Source organism: Mus pahari, chromosome 5 (genome assembly GCF_900095145.1).
Source record: "Mus pahari chromosome 5, PAHARI_EIJ_v1.1, whole genome shotgun sequence".
In the NCBI taxonomy this organism is placed as follows: domain Eukaryota; kingdom Metazoa; phylum Chordata; class Mammalia; order Rodentia; family Muridae; genus Mus; species Mus pahari.
Genome location: NC_034594.1, coordinates 147,130,401 through 147,157,085, shown reverse-complemented (window position 1 = coordinate 147,157,085; position 26,685 = coordinate 147,130,401). Strand labels below are relative to the sequence as shown.

The 26,685-nt window shown below is 39.2% G+C and overlaps 1 protein-coding gene across 1 annotated transcript in view; it reads right to left on the bottom strand.

Annotated features, from left to right (window-relative positions):
- Fmn2 (formin 2) overlaps window positions 1-26,685 on the bottom strand; it is a 304,491-nt gene that overhangs the window by 142,818 nt on the left and 134,988 nt on the right. Inside the window, 2 exon segments of the mRNA XM_021197955.2 lie at window positions 5,756-5,817; window positions 24,209-24,296. Coding sequence (XP_021053614.1) covers window positions 5,756-5,817; window positions 24,209-24,296 — 150 coding nt within the window.

The window sequence follows — 26,685 nt, the reverse complement described above, 5'->3', positions numbered from 1 at the left end:
TTGTTTCCACAGTGATCCTAAATCCATGGAACTTGGTTCTCAAGATTCACCATCCTTTCATGTGTCTGGTTATCATGATATATTAAAACAAAGAGACCCACACCAAGATACATTATAACCAAAGTTTGGTGCAGAGAATCTCTGCAGTGGAGATGAGAAGCAACATATAATACAGAAGGACCCTCTGTAAGATTATCAGAACATTTCACATCATATAACTGAGAGCTTAGGAAGTGGTGAGGCCTTCTATTCAAAATATAAGGAACACTAAACAACCAGTCCCACAAAGTGAAATAGAAATTAGGATATGGGCAGATAAAAGCTGTGGGAGTTCTCGGGCAGCAAACTCCTCTTTAAAAATAATCAAGGAGAATGCTACAGGATGAGCAGTCGTCAAAACTATGAAAGAGTAAAGGCTACCTTACAAATATGAGCACCTTTACCACATTGGCTCCCATTATAAGCCTGTCTCAGCTGAGTAAGACAAAGCAAATTGTCTTCGTGACCATGAAATATCAGGTCCCCAAGGATCATTTGCAGGAGGGAAGCGCAGCCACAGCACACAAAAGGCTCAGCTACTTTCCAGGAATGGCAAAGGAAACATTTTCCACTTTCTCCTTGTTTTTCTGGTTTTCTCAAGTCACAGAAAGAATAACAAGGGCAAACACATTGCTTCATATGGAAAATATTATTCCACATTAATTGCATAATGATAATATAATATTGGTTTTCTGTTCACTGTATTTATATTTAGAGTCACATACAGCAAAGGGGATCAGGGAGACAGGGTAAGTTGCTCTTCTCACATGAAACAAACTGTTCTAAAGTTTAATAGCTTGAAACATTATTTGAAAATTCTCCTAATTCTTCTGGTCTAGGTCAATTTGTCTTGGAGTTGCATTCAGATAGCAGACACATATGAGCAGATCCATGTGCTGAACCTATAAATGTGTTTGTTGTTTGGCAGTTGGCTGAGAATGTAGCATGAAGGGGAGAATTCCTGCATTGCGTGCTCAGTGTGTCTTCGGTTCCATTAGATTGCGCCAGATTGTCTTCATGGGGCGGTACGATAAAGTATATAGAACACACTTGCTTTGGACTTCTTCACATTTATTTTTTTTCTTGGCTTTAAAAAGCCAACTTAGTTCTCGATTGGAGGTTTTAGAAAACATATCTGGCTGATGTCTTACTTTATTTTGCCTGTTGGTTATTAAGACTACAAGCTTTTTCAAATGGTTCTTAGGCAGACACATTTATTTCTCTTTGTACTGTCTCTTTAGTGTCTACCAATTTCTCTTTGGAGAGGTCTTAAAAATGTAAACATTTTTATAAATTCCAGCTTCTAACTTTTTTTCCTCTTTTCTTTCTCTATTATGAAGATAGACTCTCACTGTAAAAAAGAAATCTCTTTTAGAAGTGTTTATGTGTCTTTTTTTTCTTTACTGTCTCATCCCCTTAGTTACTAAATTTGAATGAAAAGTTATCAAAGTTTAAAATATTTTAAAAAATCTGATTATTGAAAAATATGTGAAAATTCTAGAATATAAACTGATAAACTAAAAATCACCCCTTTTCACTGATGGGGTTGAGCAGACGAACAAAGACAATATAAGTATCTAATATGGCAAACAGTAAGGAAACATATTGAAAACTTAATGATGGGCTGAGTTTCAGGAACTTGTGCAAAATACCACAGCTGTAGCATGTCAGCCTTACACAGCACAAAAAGAGGATTGGGAAAATAGTGCAAAACTAGCAGTTCAGCCTAAAGATTGAAAAATGAAAAATCTTAAGCATGAAAAGACATACAATCACACAGACCCAGGAAGTTCATTAAATACACTGAAAATGTATGCAGAGAAAACTGGCAGCTTTATCATAATGGATCTGATTAAACAAGATGGAGAGGAGCTGATAATAGCAACAAGAAAGAGCAGACAGCTTAGCTCACAAACAGCAGTGATGGCAGACTTATCACCAGAAACAATGGAGGCCAGAGACAAATGTCAATTTCCGCTATGCTGAAATAAATTGTTAGATCACAAGTCTCTATCCAGCAACAGTGTGTCTTTTAGAAATGAAGGGGAAATAAAATCACACAAAGATAAAAGCATATTAAGAAAGTTCACCACTGAAAGGATGTAAGTGTATACACCCCTTAAATATAATTCGTGATTTAGTTTGAACACTGTCAGAATGAAAGCAATGTGAACTGTATGTGTACATAGGTACATAAATGCTCTGACAACTAGGGTATAACATACTACCACTTAGTTAAACACAAAGAATCTCTTTCAAATCCAGGCCTATTAACTAAGGCCACTGAACTGCCAAGCTAAAACAATGGTACCATCTGGCTGGGGTGTTTCCTTTGTGTCCTGGCCCAACCAGAGGTAATTGCAGTGTTATAGTGACTGAGCAGCTGTCCAGCCAGAACACCAAGAAGGAAGGGAAGGACCACAATAATCAATCAAAAAAGCCTGCCCAGGGTCATTTCCATGTAGACTGTCTATAATAATGAGCTAAACAGTGACACAAGAAAACATGTAAAACCAGAAAGCATGTAAACAAGACACATTTAAAAGTAATTAATGAAGTTTTAACAATAACCCCCCCAAAAAAGAAGATCTAAGAAATGACAACAATGTTTAGAAGAGATTTTTAAAGTCCAATGAACTACAAGCCTATACAGATAAATAATACACAAAGAAAACAAAATTGCTGACATAGAACAAAAAATAGTATTTTTGAAAAAAATATCAAAAAACAAACAAAACAAAACAACAAACAAAAACCCGGAGTAGATGAAGATTGCTATAGGCTACTCCAAGAACAAGGTCCTCATTGAATAATCAGTTCTGAGGTGGTGGTTTCAATTAGGAAGAAAAAGGAAAGAGAAAAAGAATAAAGGAATCTCCAGGAGTTAAAGAATACCATCAAGAGCTCTAACCAGTGGATGGTAAAAATTCAAGACCAAAAACATTAAAAAGAACGACAACAAAGTATGTTTACTGAAATAATGGCTAATCTGAGCAAAGAAGCCAATATCCAGTTACAGGAGGATCAGCGACCTCCAACCATAGCCAAACCCCCAAAAAAGGAGCTCTCTGAGACAAAACAATGTCAAACTAAACGCCAAGCTATGGGATGAAATCTTAGAGTAGGAAAATATTAGAAACATACAACAGGATGGAGAGAAGGCTCAGTAGGTCAACACACTTGCTTCCATGCATGATGACCTGAGTTTGACCCCCAGAAATCTAATGGTAGAAAGAACTTAATCCTGTAAATTGTGCTCTACCACACAGGGCCAACAATAGAGGAGCTAGAGAAAATACTCAAGGAGCTGAAGGGGTCTGCAACCCTATAGGTGGAACAACAATATGAACTAACCAGTAACCCCAGAGCTCATGTCTCTAGCTGCATATGTAGCAGAAGATGGCCTAGTCGGCCATCATTGAGAAAAGAGGCCCCTTGGTCTTGCAAACTTTATAAGCCCTAGTACAGGGGAATGCCAGGGCCAAGAACTTTCGGGATAGCCTTTGAAATGTAAATAAAGAAAATATCTAATTAAAAAAAAGGTGAAAAAAAATTGTGCTCTACCATCATACATAAAGAGTGACATGCATGAGTGATCATGCTCATGTGCGCGCGTGTGCGCACGTGTACACACACACACACACACACACACACACACACACACACGTAAATAAGTGGATGTAAACGAAACAATAACCCTGAAACAAAAGTCACACTATGACTCTCAGCAGAGCCTTCGGGACAAACCCTGCTGGTAGATGAAATATTCAAAGTGGTGAGAGAAAGAAGAGGAGGAGCCATTTGATTACTTTAGTCCAGAAACCCATCTTTCAGAAATGAAGGAGATAGGAAAACAATGTGTGTGAAGATGCTTTCCATTAATGCTAGCCCTGTACTTGGGCAGCAGAGGTGGGTGGATTTCTCGGACGAAGGTCAGCCAGGGCTACCTAATGACACCTCCTCTCAGACAAGTACAGAACCCAATGGAGTAACTAATAGTCATAACTGAACTGAAATGCAAGGAAATCTGCAATGATGGTATGAAAAGAAAATTAGTAGTAGTATAAAAGTTACCAGGTAGCCGGGCGTGGTGGCGCACACCTTTAATCCCAGCACTCGGGAGGCAGAGGCAGGCGGATTTCTGAGTTTGAGGCCAGCCTGGTCTACAAAGAGAGTTCTAGGACAGCCAGGGCTACATGGAGAAACCCTGTCTCTAAAAACCAAAAAAAAAAAAAGTTGCCAGGCAAAACTACTAATGATTATCGTTAACTAATCATCAAGGGATACATACTGCTAAGTAATGTCTAAATGTGGTAGAGTTAACATACAAAATATATAAGAAACTCAAGCAGTTAAGCGGAAGAAAACAACATATCCAGTTAAGAAATAGGCTGAGGATCTTTAATAAAGAGTTCTCAAGAGATAGAATTTTCCAATAGGCATATGTTTAGCATCACTAATCATCAGGGAAATATAAACTGAATCCACATCTTCCAAAATAACAAAGTGTAAAAAGAAGAAAGTCTGTAAATACCAAATATTGATTGTACTAGTGTGAATTGCAACTGCCATAACAGGCAAACTGCATGGCTGTTCCTCAGAATCCAAGTCTAAAGTCATCACATGAATGATCAATCTTGCTTCTACACACTGACTCAAAAGATTTAACACCAGTATGTTTAGGAGGTAATTGTCTGCCTCCCGGTGGTCATGGCACCACTGTTGATAATTCTTGAATTAAGGGCATCATACTGTGTCTAACAGATCAGTGAATAAAACTGTCATTAACACACACACACACACACACACACACATACACACACACACACACACACACGCAAAATCAATATCTGTGAAGACTTAAAATGAAAAAAAAATGTTATTTGATGCAATATAGATGGAGTTTGAAAGTCTTGTGAGAAATAAAATAAATCATGCATAAAAAGACCCCACCAAACATTTGTGCTTTAATGTAGATGCTAAAATGTGAAACTTAAAGAAACAGAGTTGTTGCGAGGGTCGGGCTGGGAACAGATGGGGACAATAAATGAAGAACACAAACCCTCGGTGTAGATGGAGGAATGAAGGCTTTTTGAGATTCATTTCAAAGTGTGGTAAATACTCTTAGGTTGCAATATTGCTAAGAGATTAAATTTTCCATGTTCTTACCACAAAAGCTAAGGGTTTGACTTAATGGACATATTAATTAGGCTCATTTCACATTGATAAATCATGACATCATTTTGCATATCATGAATAGGTATAAATTATCAGTTTCAAATAGAAGATTAAAACCTATAAGGCTATACAGAACACTTTTTTAAAAGAGAATAGGCAGAGAGTCTGCATGTCTAAATTTGTTCTGCATCAGATATTAACATATGTAAAATTAGTTTACTTTGAAAGCCTGAAAACTAGCAAAGTATTTGATATTTGCAAGTTGGACAGAGCAGTGCTTGGCTCAAGTCAGTGCCCACACAAATACTGCTATTATTTCAGAAGACGAAACATAAATAACTTCATAAGAAACATCTTTCAAGTCAGCCTTGAGAACACACATTTGCCCAATATATTCCTAAAAAGTATTATGAAACCCTACCTACTAAGATCACTGCATGGAGATTGAGTTTCCTCAGAGGACACTGAAACAGCCAGCTCATGTGTGAAACTACACATGTACTGAGCAGATCACACAGAGAGAACTGCTCCTACTCACATTCTCATAGAGAGCTTGAAGGGTCTCCAGGTCCACCACAGAGTTGTCCAAGTTCACAACAGCTGTGGGGAAAAAAAAAGACAGAGAAAAACATGTAAATTACCATAAGTCAGCTGTGAAATGACGTTTATCTATTTCAGGCAAAAGGTTCAGGGGCATTGGTTGGAGTACACATGAACTTTAACTTCATTGGGTATACTTGCCCCACTCCAAAGACCTTATCTCAGAAACTGCAATGTGTCAGGAGTCAAGTTTCAAATTGTTTCAGTTGCTCTCTGTGCTGGCTAGTTTTAAGTCACCTCAACACAAGCTAGAGCTATCTGGGTAGAGTGAGGCTCAGCTGAAAAAAAAAATGCATCAGGCTGTAGGCAAACCGGTAGGGTTTTTAATTAGTGATTAATGGGAGAGGGTCTAGCTCATTTTGGGTGGTGCCATCCCTGGGTAGGTAATCCTGGGTTCTGTAAGAAAGCAGGCTGAGCAAGCCATGTTGAGCAAGACAGTAAGCAGCATCCCTTCATGGCTCCTGAAGCAGCTCCTGCATCCAGGTATCAGACCTGCTTGATATTTAGCCCTTACTTCCTTTAGTGATGAAGTATGGCGGACAAGAGTAAATCAAATAACCCCTTTCCCCACCCCCCCCCCATGTACTTTAGGCCATGGTATTTATCATAGCAACAGTAACCCTAACTAGGACCCTACAAATACTACGTCCCATGAGTATGGCTCAGATGTTAGAGAACGGGTGTAAATGAGCCTTTCCCTGTTCAATGAAATACATTTAACATTTTTTTGCATACTACAAGAACAGTAGGCAGATCACCCATTAAATCACTGTGGCCTAGTTTTTTGCCAGTAATTGTTGATGCATGTCAGATTACTCAAAACATCTGGTGAACCCTTCTTTGGTATTGATATTCAGATGATCACAGACAAAATAGGTCATCAAAACCTAGAAATATGTTCTTTGAATTTTTTTTCAGGACATGGGGGTGTGTGTCAGTGTGTAAAATACTATATTGTATTTTAAATCAGATGGATTCATTAAAGTTTCATTAAAACTACTCTGTTTCCCATGGATGCATTAGGCTGAAACAGGGAAAAATTGTCATGAGGGATTTGTGCCAAGGAGCCACTGAAGAAGCTCTCATGGGATTAAAGATTTCCAGGAGAAAAATCATAGTGTGGATAATCACAATTTTGATATATTTATTTTGATAACTGAGGTAATTTACTATGTCTCTCTCCTCAAATCTTAAAGTACACATTTACTAGTTGATATTGGCCAAAGGCCCAAGAAAAAATTAAAAAAAAAAAAAAGTAGAAATTGAAGCACAGGATGGAGCAGAAAACTAACCAAGGTAATTTAGCATTTCTGGGAACAGAGCCCAAACGCACCAACAAATGTTGTACCAAGTAGAATATGATATTTCCACTCTAATAATAATCTCCTGTCTCAGCTTAAAAATTAGTGTTCCTATAGAAATCCAAGAGGCAGATTTTCTGCCAAATCTCCTTATTATTGGATTACACCAAGCAGCACAAATTACTAAACTTAAGAGATTAATTCGTAGTATCTGTTTAGGTAATATAAAACAAACTACATGAAACTCAGATTAAAGTAGAAAATAAAAGTAACCAACTGGTGTATGGAAATGTTTCCTTTGGTTTTATAACTTAGTCTAAGGAAAGTCCAAGTGAATCCTAAGGAACCCTAACTGAAAACCTAAGTAACTTTGTGATTCATCAAGCAATAACCACCCTAGAATTTTTTATATTTCTTTAGTGACACAGTAAGAGATTTATGAGAAAACTACAAAATATATCAGTAAAAAATTTAGAGTAATACTTCACCCTCAAAACGTTACAACATTGTTCATATTCAAGTAAAACTCACAGGATACATTTGTCTTTTGACTATACCCATCATTTTCTATAATTATTAACTTTAAAATCATGAAGACTGTTACACCTTTGGCCAAACTGACCATAAATAGGATAAATAACCCAAAGCAACAAAATTAGAGATGAGATGAGAGGCAATTACAACACACACTGAGGAAATGCAGACTCATAAAGACATGTCTTAAATTTCCATATTCCACCCACCTGGAAAACCTAAAAGAAATGAATAAATGTCTAGATATATAAGAACTCTCAAATCTAAATAATAATGTAAACAGAGTTATAACATCTTATGATATAAAATCAGTATTTTTCCAAATGGTATTTTCAGTAATAACAACACCCCAGTCTCCAAATGAGACGAACACTCAAGGAAAGTTATAGGCCAACATTTCTGATGAACATAGATGCAAAAACAAATCAGTGAAATCTTTGCAAATGAAATTGATCATTAAAAGGCTTTGCATCTTGATCCACCTTTCCCCCAGAGATGCAGAAATGGTTGAACGTACATGATCAACACACACAATCTACCAAATAAAATAAACTAAAACAGAAACCAAATGGTCATCTCATGAGTTGCATAAAAAGCCTTTCCAAAAAAAAAAAATCCTTTATAATAAAAGTCCTGGAAAGAATAAGGACACAAAGGATATTTATCAATGTAATTGTTAATCAAATTAAATTTTTCAATGGGTCCTGAAGAGGGGTACCTTCTATAGCCAGGCAGGAATCACAGTGGAATGATAGGGACACCAACCTACCCACAAAACTTTTGACCCAAAATTAATCTTGTCTACAAGAAATGTAGGCACTGGGGATGAAGCAGAAACTGTGGGAATAATCAGCCCAACTTGAGACCCATCCCATGGGAAAGCACCAATCCTTGACACTATAAATAAGACGTTGCTATGCTTGCAGACAGGATTCTAGCATGACTGTCCTCTGAGAAGCTTTACTCAGCAGCTGACAAACACACAGATGCAGACACCCACAGCCAAACAGGGAATGCAGCTTGGGGACTCATATGGAAGAATAGGAGGAAGGATGGCAGCCCCTAAGGGGATAGGAACTCCAGAGGAAGACCAACAAGGTCAACTAACCTGAACCCTTGGAGCAATCAGAGATTGAACCATCATTCAAAAAGCATCATACATGAGCTGGACCTAGGCCTCCCCACACATATGTAGCAGACGTGCAGCTTGATCTTCCTGTGGGTCCTAAGCAACTGGAGTAGGGGTTATCCCAAAAGCTGTTGCCTGTTCATGGTATATGTTCTTCTAGCTGGGTGCTTTGTCTGGCCGCAGTGGGAGAAGATGTGCCTAGCCTCACAGAGATTTGATGTGCCAGGGTGGGGTGATACCCAGGGGGGAATCCATTAGCTCAGAGAAGAAGGGAAGGGGTGACTGGAAGGTGGGCAGTGAGTGGGAAATAAAGTGAAGAGTGAAATAACAACAACAACAACAGCAGCAGCAGCAACAATTTGACCCAGGTTTATATTGTGTGTTGAACATATTTTCCCTTATACTCTTCTCTTTCCTCATTTCTTGCACCTCCCCTCTTGTTTCACACCCTTGTTTCTCTAGGACTTCCTTATATATACATGCATGGTCTCATATAGCTATAGACAATGAATATATGAAACAACAAAGTGGCATGGTTTACTCAGTATGATTGGTTCCAGTTGTACCCACCTTCTTGAAAAATCACACAACTTCATTCTGGATTATGGTAATGTGCCTGCACTTTGTTTTGAAATCACACAGTGACACCCGGTATTGCCGCCATGGACCTACAATCGGACTCACCATTCTTCAGTTTTAGACACCTCCATGAGTTCTATGACTTGTGTACTGCGAAAGAGTACTGCAAGAAACATGGATGTACAAGTATCTCTGAGATCCTTGGTATGCAGGTCACATGATAGATCACTTTGAAGTGTTTGACAAGGCTCTGGATTCACACAGTGGCTGGACTAGTTCACATTCCTAACAGCAGTGTATAAAGGATCCCTTTTGTCCACACCCTCACTACCATTTGTAATTTGTTTTCTTAATGATTGCCATTATAATTAGGGTAAGATGGAACCTCAGTGTCATTTTATTGGAGAAAGCACTTGGGAGGTACAGCTGCTTGCCTATATACATGTGCACCTTTGTGAGAGGTAAGGAATTGCTGTAGCTGGTGTTTCTCAGGAATCATCTATGTTAAGTTTTTGAGACTGTATCTTACTCTGCTACCATTTCAAAGTCACAAAGTGCCAGGGCTCGATGGCCAGCAATCCTCAAAGACACCTACTGCTGGGGTTACAAGCACGTGTCACTGTGGATTTTATCTAATGTATATTCTGGGCACTGGACTCAGATCTTTTGTTAGCAAGGCAAAAACTACTATCTGAACTACTTCCTTGGCCCTTAAAGGGGATTTTGAACAAATAGCAACCTCAGACTCTAGCCTATGCAACCTCTGAAATATTCCCTAAAATACTACTCTTAAATGGACCTCCAGGTCCTCTCAGTTCCAAACTCTCCAGAAACAAAGATCAGCAGTGTACCTGAGATGCTCACACTTTCATACACCCATTTTACAGAAAGAAATGATAGGAAGATGGCTCAGTCAGTGAATATGAAGAACAAGATGACCCACAATGGAATCCTTAGAACCTACATTAATACTGACCATGGATCCTAGTAACCCTAGTACTGAAGAAGGGAAGATGCAAAATCCTCCCCTCCCCCCCTGCCCGCGGTTACTACTCAGTCAGTCAAGCCAGTTAATCCAATCAGAGAGCTCCCACCTCAAAGAATAAGGTAAATGAGATGGAAAGCAATAGAGAAAGACATGCAATGTTGCTATGTGACTTCCATATGCATGAGCACACCCATTCACAGACACACCGTGTCCTTCCATGGAGATTGCGAAATGGCACAAATGTTGCTTTAGCTCTCACTAGACCCATAGAGGTTCCTAAATGTGCGCACGCGCGCACACACACACACACACACACACACACACACACACACGAGTGTGCAAAGAAAGACTGAAGCAAAATGTAGGGGGGGGCCTGTATATGTAGATTAACTATGAGGTAAATTCTCTGTCTTGCCCAGGGAGGCTTCATTCCTTCAGCCAGCCTGTGGGAATTTTACCAGATGTTCAGTTTGGCATTCTTTGCATACTCACATACACAGGCTCCTGATTATTTCAAGTAATGTTTAATGATGTTAAGCCTATCTAGGTTAAATGAAGGATCCATCAATGCCTTGTTTATGAACACCACATGAAAGAACAGCACTCTGCTACCCATATTTTTAAGGTTCTATATCTTAAAAATGTTCCCCTCATTTCAGTCCAGAATTTATATTCACAAAGGTGTTTTAACTTACAAAAAAACAATCAAAAGTTGTAGTTTTCCTGAAATTACCAGAGACTTACATCTGTATTCAAAAATCAACATATGGATGCAAAACATGGGTCTGCAACTGTTCAGCCTTGTGTCTCCTGCAGAGACTTTGTAGGCTCTTTGGGCCTCGGCTTTTTCATAAGGGAAATGGACTGATACATGGACATGTTGTTATTAAGAGTAGAGATAACAGCTCTATTGTGTGGAATAATCTGCCATAGTAGGTACTCAAAATTAAAAGGGTTGGTGTGAAAGCAGAAGGGACCACTGGATGCAGGACAGGGCCAGAGGGAGGGGAAAGGGAACGGAAGTGAGGGGTGAGGATCAACAAAGAAGGTAGGAAAATGCCAATATGAAACATTGTTGTCAGTTTAAAAACTTCTAAACACGTTTATATATCATAGCATGTAGTATGTCGCTGTGCCACTGGAGATATATTTGTTCTTTTAAAACAAAATGTATGTTAAAAAACCAGAGTACTTATTTCTTACTTCCATTTAGAACGACATATTCTTACTTCCATGCAAGAACCAAAGGCAAGGCCAGCAGAGCTAATCCTGTCACACACTGGGAGAACTATGGGGAAATAAGCACTTTTCAAGTTAGCTGGCAGTATACAAAAAGATCCAGAAATTCATCATCATTAATAAACCTAAAAGGTTCCTCCACAAAATGATAATGCTGCCATGACCTGTTCTCTTTGATTTATATATATATATATATATATATATATATATATATATATATATATAAAAGAACTGTATATGACATCATGGGATCATTTCCCTAAAGGGTCAATGATGGTCATCCTAGAAGCATCCTTTGCAAGATCAGCAAAGTATGCAATTATTAGGAAATAGTTGCATCCATCTACAAAGGAGACAGTATACATTGCTGAAAACCCCAAGCACTCATTCACAGAACAAATATTCAGACTTCAAAATCTGCCCTCGAGATTCATCCTCAGCCTGAAGAGAGAGTGGCGAAGTTGGCAGCCATAGCCCCTCCCCTTGCAGACTTTATATAGCTCTTCCCCTTGTAGGCTTCATATATCTCCACCGCTTGGAGAGTGTCTTAACAATTAAAATGGTTACGTTCCTTAAAAGGAAGAAGAATGCATTTTTGTAGATTCAGTAATTTTAAAATTCACCTTCGTTGGGTCTATCTTCTCTTTCTAGGGAATTTTATGATGGTGGGGCTTTGCTTTAAAGTAAAGGCAGCAAAAGGCCAGAATTCTAAATGTTTTACACATAGGCTATGGACTGCCTGACTGGGAAGAAAGAAATCAGTGTGATATACAACCCAAGAGAGGTATGTGCCAAGCAAACTTGCATACGGGGGGTAAAGACGTACGTTTCTGATTAAGGCAGTAGGCTGCATATAGTCCTTGTTTATAAGAACTGTACAAGTTAAATTATTGGAGAACAAATGCATTTTGTTTGAGTCAGAGTGTCGCCTTCTTGTCTAGGCAGAGGGAAAAATGGACACCAAGACTGTAATCCTCCCCGAATAAAATCTTTAAACGCAAACATGATTGTACTGGAGACTGTTTAATCTGGTGATATTGTGTTTCATTTCTGGTTTTGAAGAGGTTTGTTGATCGGACCATAGTGGGTCTGACTCCATGCTTATCTCAACTGTTTAGATAAGACATATTTGACTTTGGCAGGTGACAAAATCTAGGGTGTGGAGTAAGAGGTAGAAAAACTGTGGCTGGCAAGTTCCCAGGTAGTGTTTATTTTAAGCATAGTGTATGGATGAGTAAATTGCCTCAGACAACGCACTGGACTGTGTGTAAAACACCCACTGTCTGCTGAATGTTTTCTGTAAAGGAGCACTGCACAATGTCCTTTATTGGGCATAACAGACTTCACCTTCTTGCTTAGGTAAACATTTACACTCTTGTAAAAGCGAGCTCAGTGAGTTCCCCTGAAAATAGGACCCTACCTCTGGGATCCACCCCACATACACTTTTTTTTTTTTGCTCCTGTTTTCTAACATACACTTTTAAAAAGTAAGAGTATTAAATTTCCTTTCAAATATAAACATCTATATTGCCCAAGAAATATATATGTCTTACACTAAAATAATTATATATTATAAATGTTCATATATTTCAGTGTAATTATATATATGCATATATATATATATATATATATATATATATATATATATATATATATCACATGGAAGGAAATTACAAGCAGAAAAGCTTGAGTTTATAAACACAATAATTAAAATTTTAGAGACAAGAACTTCTCTCAACATAATTCATCTAAATAATCGCCTAAGGAGTGATGGCAGTGAATTTTACCATTTATATTTTATCTCGGCAGACACAATGAGGGAGGGAAAGAAAGTAAGGAATACAGACAGTGCAAGTTGCAAACTCATAAAAAACTAAACCAAACCAAACCAAACCAAACCAAACAAACAAAAAAACTGGAAACCTAGCTGAGAATTGTCAATGTACAACTAAGAAGTCGAGAAGAGCTAAAGTTAGACATGGATGTTAATCCTTTGGCCATCTACAGAGGTGAACTCACCTAACTCGTGCTTGGGACCTACTTTTTCAAAACAATAAAACTATGATACTCTTGGCAGCTGTGTGATAGGTATCAGATTAGCTGCTTTTACATGGATGTTAACAAAATGCTCAAAGGAAGGACAGAGGAAGGATTTCTTCATCTCAAGGCTTCAGAGAGCCAAATCATCCTTGCTGACCCCATGTACTTTCGAAGAGCATCACAGGGGTGGCACTGTGCACTAGGTGAGAGACTTCACCATGGGCTGGGTAGTAAGGAAGGTGAGGGGGTGATGGGCTGCTGGAATAAAGGAGGCAAAGGAGGCAGTAGGAATGAAGAAGTCATTGGCCTTCAATGCCAACCTTTTCTATTGTTAGCAGATGAGGGCTAGTCTGGTAACAAGATGAAACATCTTAATGGACTCAAGATTTCAAATGAACACATTTCACTAATAGGTTCAAAGTCTCTAACACAGTCTTTCGAAAAAAATCCTGACTTGATAATTTCATACCTTTGTGCAATGTCTCTTTCTCCTCCCAGATCCAATCACACCTACACAGTTAAAGCTCACTCAAGCCCAACACTACACTTTATATATTGCTGCCTTTAGCAGAATACACTGGCTTTACAATAAAGAACTATGGAAGAAAACAACCATGTACCATTTTTCCAGCTTAAGCCTCTGATATACTCATGGAGTAGAGACTTTTCAGAGACAGTCCAAGCCTAGAACATAGCTCAGGATCTAGATCTCCCCAGTCTGTAGCACAGCTTCACTGTTTGCTAATCCTAGATCCTGTGTATCTCTGCCTGGGATTTTATGAAGAGAAGTAAATGACTTACATCACAGAGTGGCTGCTAGCATACATGGTAATGGAGGGTATCAACCATTATTATCAGAAACCGTATATCTTTACAATTCAAACCATTAAATAAAAACCAGCATGTGTGGGGCCTGGCAGATGATCTCTTTCTGCATTCCCCTCAATTAAGAAATTCACATTACAACTTAAATCAAACGGCCATCACATCGTGATTAACAAAGCTATCAAGCACTCTCTTAAGTTCTCCCAATTCCTGTGAAGAGCCAAGTATTGCTCTCTAGTGGTTCAAACATGGGTGAACATGATTCCTCTAAAGTCCATCGCAAAAGCAACAAAACTCATAACTAGATCTTGGTATTGTGGTAATTCATGGTAGGTCTCTCTATACAAAATGACTATGTTAGTGTTAGTGCCAGCCACTCCTTTGCAATGAGTGGCTGAGGAGTCAATCTAATGTGGTTAATGTGTTCGTGCTGTGTGAGCTACACTCACATATGTACCCTGCTCCCATGAATGTCCACTGTGGTCCAGGGCAGTCAGCTATCACATGATGATTGTAGCAGACAATGAAGCTTTCCAGGGATATCAATGCTGTAACCTACAGTGGGCTCTGAGCTTAGATTCACAGAGCAAAAACAAATTCTACAGCAGAGCAAAAGTAAATACAAATCCATGATACATCTCTCACATAGGAAATGTAACAAAGTGAAAGAACACAGGTTCACAGCTTAGCAAACGTCAAGTTTTATGTTCTTTCAGCCCATAAAAGTATAATCAAGAAGTCCAACTGTCTGAGTATCACAAATATATATATAAATGTCATCTTTAAGACTTTTTGCTGAGCCTGTAAGAAAAGACTTAACAGACTTAACAATAAGTATTTTCCCTTGACTTAATAATCTATGCATAACTTAAAATGATGTATGAGGTCTTTCTTTTTGTGAGAAATAACTCTGGGTAATGAACTTTATTTTAAATTAAAGCATATTCTGATATTGAATTTCTGAAAGTAGGTTTTAATGAAAGCATACTATCTCACATGTCTTTTTCCCCATCCACTACAAGGCTGCAATTGATGAAAAGGTTACCCTGGGCTCACTGCAGCCTACCTCTTCTCAAATTTCTATCCCTAACTGACTTTGCATTTCAATGAGAACCATTCACTCCACCGTCCAACAGCATTTACTGTGATTTTAATGTCTCAATAAATATAATAAACAGGTCTTAAAATTCTATATCCCATGTGAGCAAAAACACTTCAGGGTTAGAAAATGAAGGAGGGGGCATGAAGCAATGTCTAAGAAAAGTCTTGTAAACCTCAGTTTCATCAAGCAACCAGACACTGCAAAACCTAGTGGGAAAACACATTACCCGCACTGAACCCAGTTTTTTTGAGAGCATTACACACAAAAATAAACAAATGATTATGGATATACTTTCCTTTGTTAATAAATAGGCAAGTAAAAAAACAAACAAACAAACAAGCAAAAAACCCTTATCTCTGTGAATGGAACTAGAATCTGCATGAAAAGGACCTGGGGTTTGTAGTCTACAATTTGTTATAGAACGTTCTTCAAGAAAACCATGACTCAACGGTAGCACAGTGAGATACAGGGACTACTGCATGCATGGGTTACCTACACACACATGAAATGTCACCATAAAAACAATCCTTCATAGCTCCAGGGGTTCAGAAAGGCCCCTTCCAGAATTTACTTTTTCTTTTTAAGAAAGCATTCTGGTGCGTTTTACTCAGAACTTGAAACCACAGTGACTACCAGGAAAAATGAAATGTCACAAGGAAAAATGGAAGCTTGTGTCTGTGTCACTACTTAGAGAGGCTCCTCAAGTCCCACCCTGTGATTTATGTGCCAACAGAGCCAGAATCCATGGGACTGCTCCCTTTGCATGCCACCAAGAGCCAATAGCTATGCATGTGAAGAGTGGCTGACTCACACAGCCCAGAGACAAGCTTTAAGAAACCACACTATTATGGGAGCACTCAGCCTTTCAAGTTTCCAAAACAAACTGCTCTCCTTAGAGATAAAATATTGTCCAAAGATACAGCTGAGCTCAACTTCTAAGAGCCACTGATGTAAATAATTCTCATATTTATCTTCATTCAGAAAACACAAATGGGGATGACCCCATGTTAAATTCAACATTTCTGTAAGGCTGGCTGGGAATGCAAAGGATAGGACTCAGACAGGATCCCCTGGAGCTGAACGTCCCAGTCCCTCCTTCCCTCCACTCGTACTCCCAAACTCTGTGAGAAGGAACTATTCTTGGGTGCCACTCCCACCTCAGATCCACAGCAAAAGATTGCCAGAAAACATATTGGTCAAAATCAAGAAAGAATCGTCTATATTTCTGTTACTGTTGGTGGCTTGGGGGTGGGGAGGTCTCTGTTTCAAAAACATTCCAAGTCTATGGCCTCACATCATTTCCTAAGAAGGACAGAAGAATGGGGTGGGATTCAGTGTTTACCATGGAAGGTGCTATGTGTTGCTAAAGAGGAAACCTTAGATAGTTTATAATAGTCAACTGCACATGACATGATTTTTCCAGGTTTATTTAATGTCAGCTAATGGGAGTGAGAGAATTCAAATCTCTCTCAATCTGTTTGGACTACCATGACAAAATGCCACTGACTGGGTGGTTAAATGCAAAGAAACATATTGTGTCACAATTCTACTACAGAATGGGAAGGAAGTTGAACACTGAAGTACTGAAAGAGGTTGGGGTTATAGCTCAACTGACAAAATGTTCTCCCAGCACTGGTAAAGCCCTGGGGTTCCATCCCCAGCACCACATAAACCAGCAGGATATGGCTCACCTCTAATCCCAGCACTCAGGAGGAAGGTAAAGACAGGATGCCCTTGCTTATATACTGAGCTTGAGACTAGCTGTGCTAATAGAGACCGATCCCAAAAACCACCAACAGGATAGACCAGCGGTGTTACAGGCATACATAGGCTCAATTATAGCTTGTCCTTTAACCTAATTGCTGTGTCACATAGCAGGGGTGGGGGATGGGACCTTGGGGGATGATACACACATGCAACCCTCTGGTCCCTCTACTCTTTACAAGGACAGGAATTCTGTAACAAGGGGGTCTCATCTTAGTGAACTACTAACGGTCACTACTCCCAAACACCATTGCATTGGACTTCAGCTTCTGCATTGGAATCTGACATAAACATCAAGTCTGTAACAAAATCCAAGCACTTGTCCCCACAACTGTTACCTGATACCTAAAAGGAGATTTGTAGAAAGCCATGGAAGCAGTGGTACTGGGAAGTAAAAAGCATGCTGTAAATGTTAAAATGGGGAAAAAAATATACCTGAAAATAAGCGTATCAAGGACTAGACTAGGGTAAAGCATTGTATTCTCCGGCAACCTATGGGCAATTGGAAACCTAGGAGAGATCTGGTACATTTTATACTCACTATACCACACTCATTTGTTTTCCATCACCAGTAAGTTTTCTCACTGGCTTGATCACTTTCTTGTTGTGATGATATACAGGGCAAACACAGTGTAAGGAAGGAAGGGTTTATAGATCCAGGGGGGGGTCTAGTTCATCAGTGCAGGAAATAGGTAGTGCAGGAAGCAGGTATGGCAGGAGGGCAGGGGAGGCCCTGAGGCAGAGGCAAGGGGCTGGGTGGTTACACGGCATCTGCACAGGAAGTAGACAGTGGATAGGAAGTGTGGGTCAACTTCCAAGCCTCACAATTCCTCACCCCATCCCCAGGGACTCTCTCACTGACGCTCATCCTCCTGAAGAGCCTACAACCATACCAAGCAGCTACTATAGCTGAGGATCAACTGTTCCAATATGGTCACCTGTAGAGGACATTTCACATTCAATCCACACCAGACGCGATTTGTTTTTCCCTGTTAAGTATTTGAGTTTCCTAAACTTGGATCCACCTAAGACAAGAAATATCATTTAAGTGTGTAATCCCAAATGTTATTTTTAAAATATTTTATGTAATTCACATGTGAAAATAATTCATAATTTCATTTACCTAAGACCAATAACTAAAAGAAATTATGGGACCATCAATGCTCATAATATAAACAATATTAAGGCCAGGAAAATTGTGTCAGCAGAGAATAGTGCCTAGCACATAATCCTGATGACCTGGGTTTGATTATCATAATTGTATCAAATTCTGAAAGTTGTCCTCTGACCTCCAAAGGTATGAATACACACACACACACACACACACACACACACACACACACACACAAACTGTATAAATTATTCAAGCAATCTTAGAAATCAGAAAAAAAAATACTGAAAATAGGCACAATCTGGTTCAGAAAGATGGCTCAGCATCCAAGGGTATATATTGTTTTTGCAAGGAACTTACACTGGGTAGCTAGGACCACTGTAATTTCATTTCTAGGGAATATGAAAGATCCTTTTGTCCTCAAAAGTCACCTGCACTTATGCGTACATGGCGACACACAGACAAGCACAGACAAACATAAAAAATGTGTATGAAAATAATGGAATAAATCTTTAAAAACAGAGTTAATATTGGCTAAGAAAAAAATATTAAAGAAAAAATACTCTCCCTCTTTTTAAACACAATATAATTGCCTATCATATTTTTAATGGAAGGTTTGGTAATTTATATCATTATCATTTAATTGCTTTTTACCAGTCAGGTTTAAACAAAGCAGAAACTTCATTCAGAAAGGACATAATCTAGCATTTATTGCCCACAGGGGTACAACTTCAGTTAGCCTCAGACAGGGCAGACACTAAACATAAGAAGGAGCCAAGGCCATTAACACCTTGGGCCAGTCATTACTGCAGGATGCCAAAACTATTTCTATGATAGAGTCGATAAATATATATATATATATATATATATATATATATATATATATATATATATATATGGTATCTCCTGCTCTAATATCCATATCTATTATGGATATTATATCTATTATGCAGAAGGAATGTGAAGGTATCCATGAACCAGTCCAGGCTTCAGTTGTAAAGGCAGTTAGCAGTCCTACATTCAAGCTCCCTGTTTTGGGGAATGGCTGCCCAGTACCATGTAAGAAAAGTCCACACCCAGAGGCAGCACACACGCGCGCGCATGCGCGCGCGCACACACACACACACACACACACACACACACACACACACACACACACAAACTTATCTAGTCCCATCTAGGTTAATGCTCTGAAATATCAAACCCAGAACCCCCCCAAATGTCTTATGAAACTTTGCATGCTAATGTCTGCAATTGGTTTTTATTGATGAGACTATGTTTTCAAAATCTGAGGATTGGCTAAAATCTCTTAGCAATTCTCTACATAAACTCCCTTGCTCTAGACTCAAAACCTCCTAGAAGCTACAACCTGGATATCTGAAGATGCTGCCTGAGGCTTAGAGTCCAGACATACAGGCTGGGCTTGATTTTTAAATGTCTGGTGTAGATTAAAGGGTTGTAGGCTCTCCCTTCGTGATGTGCTTATTTCTGTGGGGAATAATTTCAAAGGTCAGAAGGACAAGTTAGGGAATCTCACATTTACAAAGTGCATCTTAAGTGTTTTTTTTTTTTCTGGTTGATCAAGAAACAGTTGTTTAATAGTTATTAGTATTGTAGAAAGAAAATTAGCTCTAAAGTCGGTTTCAGTTTGATCTGTTAGCAAAATGACATTTACATTTTATACTTGTTATTTAAGGATTTTATTTTTATATGTATTTGTCTATGTATGTGTGCATGTATGTGGGGGTGGAGGGGAAGGGGAGGTGGTTCTATGTGTGCCATGGCATGTGTGTGGAGGTCAGAGGACAACTTGCAGGAGTCTAGATTACAGGAAAAAAATGGATTTCCTCTCCCCTTTCTGCTCTTGGCTTTAGGTGCTGCATAAGACGCTTCCCACCTGTTATCTATGAGCAGAACATGACACAGTGACTGATAGTAGTGAAACTGTGGTTAAGGCCTGGGGAGATGTCTCAGCAGCTAAAAGCAATTGCTCTTGCAGAGAACCGGGGTTCCATTCCAAGCACACAGAGGTGGTTCACCACTCTCTGTAACTCTAGATGCAAGGAATCTTATTCCTTCTTCTGACCTCCGTGGGTTTGCAGGCATGCAGATAGTACACAGACACACATACAAACAGAACACTCAGATCTATGAAATAAAATCATTTTTAAAAGAGTATGATTAGACCGTGACATCTAGAACACCAATCTTACCCTCATCACTTTGACAAGGTGATTTAAAGGAGAATTGTGACGACAAAGTCAATTCTAGATTTAGTATTTTGACAGGAGGTAAACAAAACAAAACAGAAAAACAAAAAACAAAACAAAACAAAACAAAAAAACAGTTCCAGGAAGTGTAAATGAGGTGAGGCAGGCCCAAATATTTAACCTATTGAATGTAAAAGTTATGAGATGCTGGGGTGTGAATCTATCTCACAATTTCTAACTTAGTCTGCAGCTGAGAGCAAGGATTGTGATGGGCAACGGGGCTCTGTAGCATGTCATCCCTAAAAAGGCCCACTCTAATGGTTTAGGACAACCTTAAAAGAGTATTATATATTTTACCATAGAGACACCAGCACCGACAGTAGGAAATATGCTACATATGGGAGCAACATGTCTGATGGAAGAGGCTTGAGTTTGTGTCCAATCTGCTCAACTAAGGAGCCATGCTATCAAACACTGGACCACTAAGATATCTTAGGTTGTTTCCTTTTATACTACGATACTGGAGGTCTGGATACATTTTTTCGGCACCTTCACATCCAAAATCAAATGTAACTGGGTGACATTTCTGTAGTTTTCTCGGTGGAGTTTTTCCTAGATGTGAATCAAAGTGTAGGAGCTGTGAGAGATCCCTACCTGACAGGACAATGAGGCAGGGTAGACAGGTACAGCTGCTGCCTGCTAGGATGTAAAAGCAGGCAAGCTTTTTAGAAAATGGCTATGCAAGGTTTCGAAGGGACTCAAGCACTCCCTTCAGATTGTAATAGGATCAAGTGTATGCGTAATCCTGTGTGACCCTTCAACTGCTGACGTTCACGCCATGTTATTGTTCGAATTGCATGTTAAGGGAGCAAATTTTCAATGAACTCTCGCTGGCTGTAGCACAGACACAGATGTCAGGCGGACTCCTTTGTTCATAAGGTTCTCATTATTAGCTCAACCCGAGCTGAATATTTGACTGAAGGAAAAGACCATATCATTATTTTCAGATTTCACTCTATGACTTAACGGGGCTACATCTGCCAGCTTCAGAAACACCAAGTGGTGCTTGGCGCCAGCCTTGGCGTTCTTTTCTGTGACTATTACCCCAAATGTCTCAGCCCGAGGAAGCCTCCTCACCATCAAAACAATTTAATAAAAACTAAAATTCTGATTAAGAGTTACTCATCAATTGACAGGGCATGCCACGCTAGTGCTATTTGTGAATTATACCCCATGGTATTTTAGGACTAACAAACAGAATCCGCATTCACAAATGGGCGAACTAGAAAGCCAGTAACTATTTTCATGATTTATAAGTTCTGTGTTATACTTGAAACCATATTTCTTTAATAGGTAAATTGGCATGCCTTTGAATAACTCAATCTGCTTTAAATCTAAGGCTCTGGGCAGCACAAGGGAGATTTGAAATCCTTATACAGAATTCTTCTGTTCATCTTTGGACCATCTCTCAGTGTAGACATGATAGGAAGCTATGGCATAGGAATACTTGTCAAGTAGAAGGCAGAATGCATTACAGTACTGACACCAAAGCCATTTAGAAAAATGTTACAAATCACCAAAATTCCAACCATAAAATATTTCACAAGCCCACTAAAATGTACATTAAAACGACATAAAGGAGTAACTGCTTCCATGTGTCTGGGCACCATCAAATAATGCAAATCAACAAGGATAACTTGAGATCACCTTTGCTCTTCACTAGAAAAGGCTGGGGAGATGGATCAGTGGTTAGGTGAGCTTACTGTTATATCATTAAAACCTGTATTTGGATTCCAGAACCCAGGACAGGTGGCTCATACATGCCTCTAATTCTGTCTCTAAAGGATTTGATGCCCTCTTCTGACATCCACAGGCACTACACACATGTACAAACACACACACACACACATTAAAACAAACAGGGAAAGGAAGGAAGGAAGGAAGGAAGGAAGGAAGGAAGGAAGGAAGGAAGGAAGGAAGAAAGAAAGAAAGAAAGAAAGAAAGAAAGAAAGAAAGAAAGAAAGAAAGAAAGAAAGAAAGAAAGAAAGAAAGGAGGGAGGGAAGAAGGAAGGGAGGAAGGGAGGAAGGGAGGAAGGGAGGAAGGGAGGAAGGAAGGAAGGAAGGAAGGAAGGAAGGAAGGAAGGAAGGAAGGAAGGAAGGAAGGAAGGAAGTCCAACTTTCTATAGTAGAAGGACCTTGGGTTTATGCTCTAATTGCTCCAAATGCCTGGGGAAAGAATGACCAATTTTCAACCTAAGAGTCACATGTATAATGAAATTGCATTATTCTTCCAGTATTCTGCAGAATCTTGGACCATGAGGACCTAAGAGAACTTGTCCTGCTGGGAGTGGTGGTGCACGCCTTTAATCCCAGCACTTGGGAGGTAGAGGCAGGTGGATTTCTGAGTTCGAGGCCAGCCTGGTCTACAAAGTGAGTTCCAGGACAGCCAGGACTACACAGAGAAACCCTGTCTCAAAAAACCAAGAGAGAGAGAGAGAGAGAGAGAGAGAGAGAGAACTTGTCCTATTTTCCACCAAACATCTTAGACAAATGTCCATTCAGCCTCTTGAAAATGCCTGTTTTCAGTTCAGTCCAAAGTAGAGCAATTTAGTTCACTAATTGGCATTTCTAATCCTAAGAACATCTTTAAAAGAGCAAACGCTACAAGTGCTTCTGTAACTCACATACTAGGTAGGACTGATTTAGATTAGAATTTGAGGTTTCTACCTGCATTATACTTATATATCAGGCACCTGAGGCTCAAGGCTCAATTAACGCTTCTCTCTTGGAGCTTTCTTCTCTGGATATTTTCAATGGCTAGGAACCACACTATCTGGTTCATATTAGTATTTACTAGTAAGTCTTACATGGTGGCATTCAGATATGATCTAACAAGTAACAGAGCTAGTGGGACTCATGCTTCATATGATACAAACTTTAAACCTTTCTAACAGCAGACTAAGTACATTTGCAACAGACTGAACACTTTTGACCACACTATTTGTGTTTTACAATCTTAATCGCACTCCCTGAGCCCTAGTCATGTCTTTGAATTAGGAATGAAGGTCTTTGAACTTGATTAGACCTTGAGAGTAGAGTCCTCTGGAATGAGATTTACATTTTCATGAACAAAGCACATAGGAGCTCACTAAGCTTCTTCTACTAAAAGCAGAACACAAGCAGAAACTGATTCTCTGAATGCCAGGGCAGGGCCCTCACCAGAGTCTAACCAAGCCGTGATCCTGATTGTAACTCCCCAGCTTCTAGAACTCCAAAGAATAAGTTTTCTTGTTTAAAAGCTACGAAGTCTATGCTACTTTATTACCAGGAAAGAACAAAATAAAAACATCATGTGAAAATTTGACCTTTAACAAGGTATAAAACAAACAGAAAAATTATATTAATAGTAACCTAGCCAAACAAAAAGCATAAAATAAAACATTATACTACAGGACATATACTTAACTGTATGAATACAGTAAAGATTGAAAGAACTTTCTCACAAATTATCACAAAATTTAGTCCAAAGTTTAATATTAAGTGACTGCAATTTAATTTTTTACACTTACCATGTTGTATGTCTTTCATATCTAAATGCAGACTAGACATTAGAATTCCTACTGCTTGTGATCTTTTGTTGCTAAGCAACTTGACAACCTGTTCAAGAAAGAGGAGAATGAGAAGCATTAACTTAAACCCTAAGATGTTTAGCGATATTTTAAAATCCTTAATGAGCCTCAGTCCTGTCCTCTGAGCTTCAATCATTATAATCTACAATTTTTCTCTCATGGCATGTACAAGATATTCATTCAGCAGTTTCCTGCTCTCCTAAAAGTTATCTCCTCTAAAGTTAGCCACATAAGTCTCCATCTGACATGTCTAAACCAAGCTCCAATCAAACATCCAGCCAATGTCTCCTTTGTTAGGTTGTATCTCGGAGTAAGGGTACCACAGTTCTCCATCCATCTACCAGAGCTGAAAAGCTAGATATAAAGCTAGATCTTGCCCTCTCCTCCGCTTACAGAACAACGTGGGCAGGGATCACATCAGTCCAGGACCCTTGCCCCATGTCTTCTGAAGCTGTGCCCTCAGGTCAATGCCAGCGTGCACGTCTATATTATATTTTGCATAGATCAAAATAGAAAGGCTGTAATTGATTCCCCCAGCCAATCTTTCTCAGCAGTGGTTCATGACCGTCATCACAAAGTTTCAAAATGTAAGTTCCCTAGGCTGTAACCTAAACCCACTTAGCAGGAAATCTGAAAGTAGGGGTGTCATCGACATCTTCAGTATCTCCTCAGGGATTCTAGGACTACTGATGGAATCTCATCCTTCCCATCCACTCTCCTTACCTATGCCCAAGTGCCCTTCTAAACCTGCTGGAATCTGCTTATTGTTTCTTGATCTTTAACCTTTACTCTTTGAATAGGCAATGGTCTCTATAAAGGTCATATAGGAAACTCCATGGTTCCTTCCTGAAAGTTTCCCTTTCTATTTTATTTCAGAAACACTCAGTTCCAAGCTTTCATTTACAGTCTAATACCCAAGACAGTAGGGATAATTATCTGGCATCATCCAGAAGGTTATGCATTCAGAAGAAGACAGAACTCTCAAAGGACAGATGTTGCGGCCCATCAGTATAATAAAGTCAACCTCTATTATGAATCATTCCATCTATCTTTCTCTAATACCCTGGGTAACAAGAACCCAAAGTTCACTAGATAGAACATTCCTAGAATCCAGTGACCAAAGTTATGAGAGAGACAACGTAGTCAGATCATCCAAGGACTCAGCCAAAAAGTAGAAAACACAAAACTAACCCATTTGAAAATGCACAGAATTAAGTCATATAACAAGAATTTTAAGAGGATACATTTCATTTCCTAGTCACATTATATCTAGTTAGTTCACTTACAGCAATGTTTTTCCCCCCTAAAACTTCCTCAGTAGGGGGAAGGCTGTAGGGATAATGAACACAGATTCTGATTCCCCAGTCTGTCCAAGCTCCCAGATGACACAGGTGTGTAAATCACAGGAGATGGCATTCCCAAATTCTCCTATTAGCACCCTAATGCATTCTAGAGAACAACTCCAGTGCTATCAACTTTTCACCCAGAAAAACTATAGGAGCAGGAGTGGCAGCTTTAAAAAGTTGTGGTGGGACCGGCCATGTGCCGATGCACTTGGCGCTCAGCAATGCGCCTTGCGAGCAGTGTGTGGATCATAGCAAGGGAAAACTGTGAGAAGCTGGACATACAACACAAACAGAGCCTAGCATCTTTTATCTTCGATGGATTCACCCAGTCCACTGAGGTATTAATTCATATACTATACTAAGAGAGAAAACACAGATGCATCATTGCATTTAATTCTACGAAGAATTACTGTTTCTCCCTTCTGCTCCTGTAATTAAAAACAAAAACAACAACAACAAAACCCCTCAGACTTACTTGAACTGGGAGAAATCTTTTGGTAGTTATTTCCTGGCATTTAATATCAGCAATGTCAGGAGTGCTTTCACTAGGTGTAGTATCTGGCCATGGAAGAGAACATAACCAAAGCTGCTCACAGTATGGCCCCAGTCAACACTTTCGAGACCCTGTTCCAGCCAAACTACTCTGCATATCTAGAAATGGGCTTAAGACGAACATTAAATGAGGTTGGTATGGATAGCTAAGTCACCAAGGAGATTATCTAAGGTCTGTTTCCACTGCTTATATAAGCTGTTCTCCTATATGATGCTAGAGCGGCAAACCTAATAGGAATATATTCACAAATATTAATGAAGGTCATTGAATGTTTGTTTCCTTGCTTTACATCAAATCTCTAGTGCTTGGCTGAGTAGTTAGTTAGACATAGACATTTCTAATAATAAGAATCTGGGGGAATTTTACACTAATCAAATCAATAAGAGTTAGACACAATTTAGCTTCAGACAAAAGTAAAAACTAGACATTTCCACTGGTTTATTCCACTTCACCCAGCATTTTGTAAAAGTGACCGGGATGGTCTTAGTGTTTAGAGGGAGGAAACTGGATGGCCTATT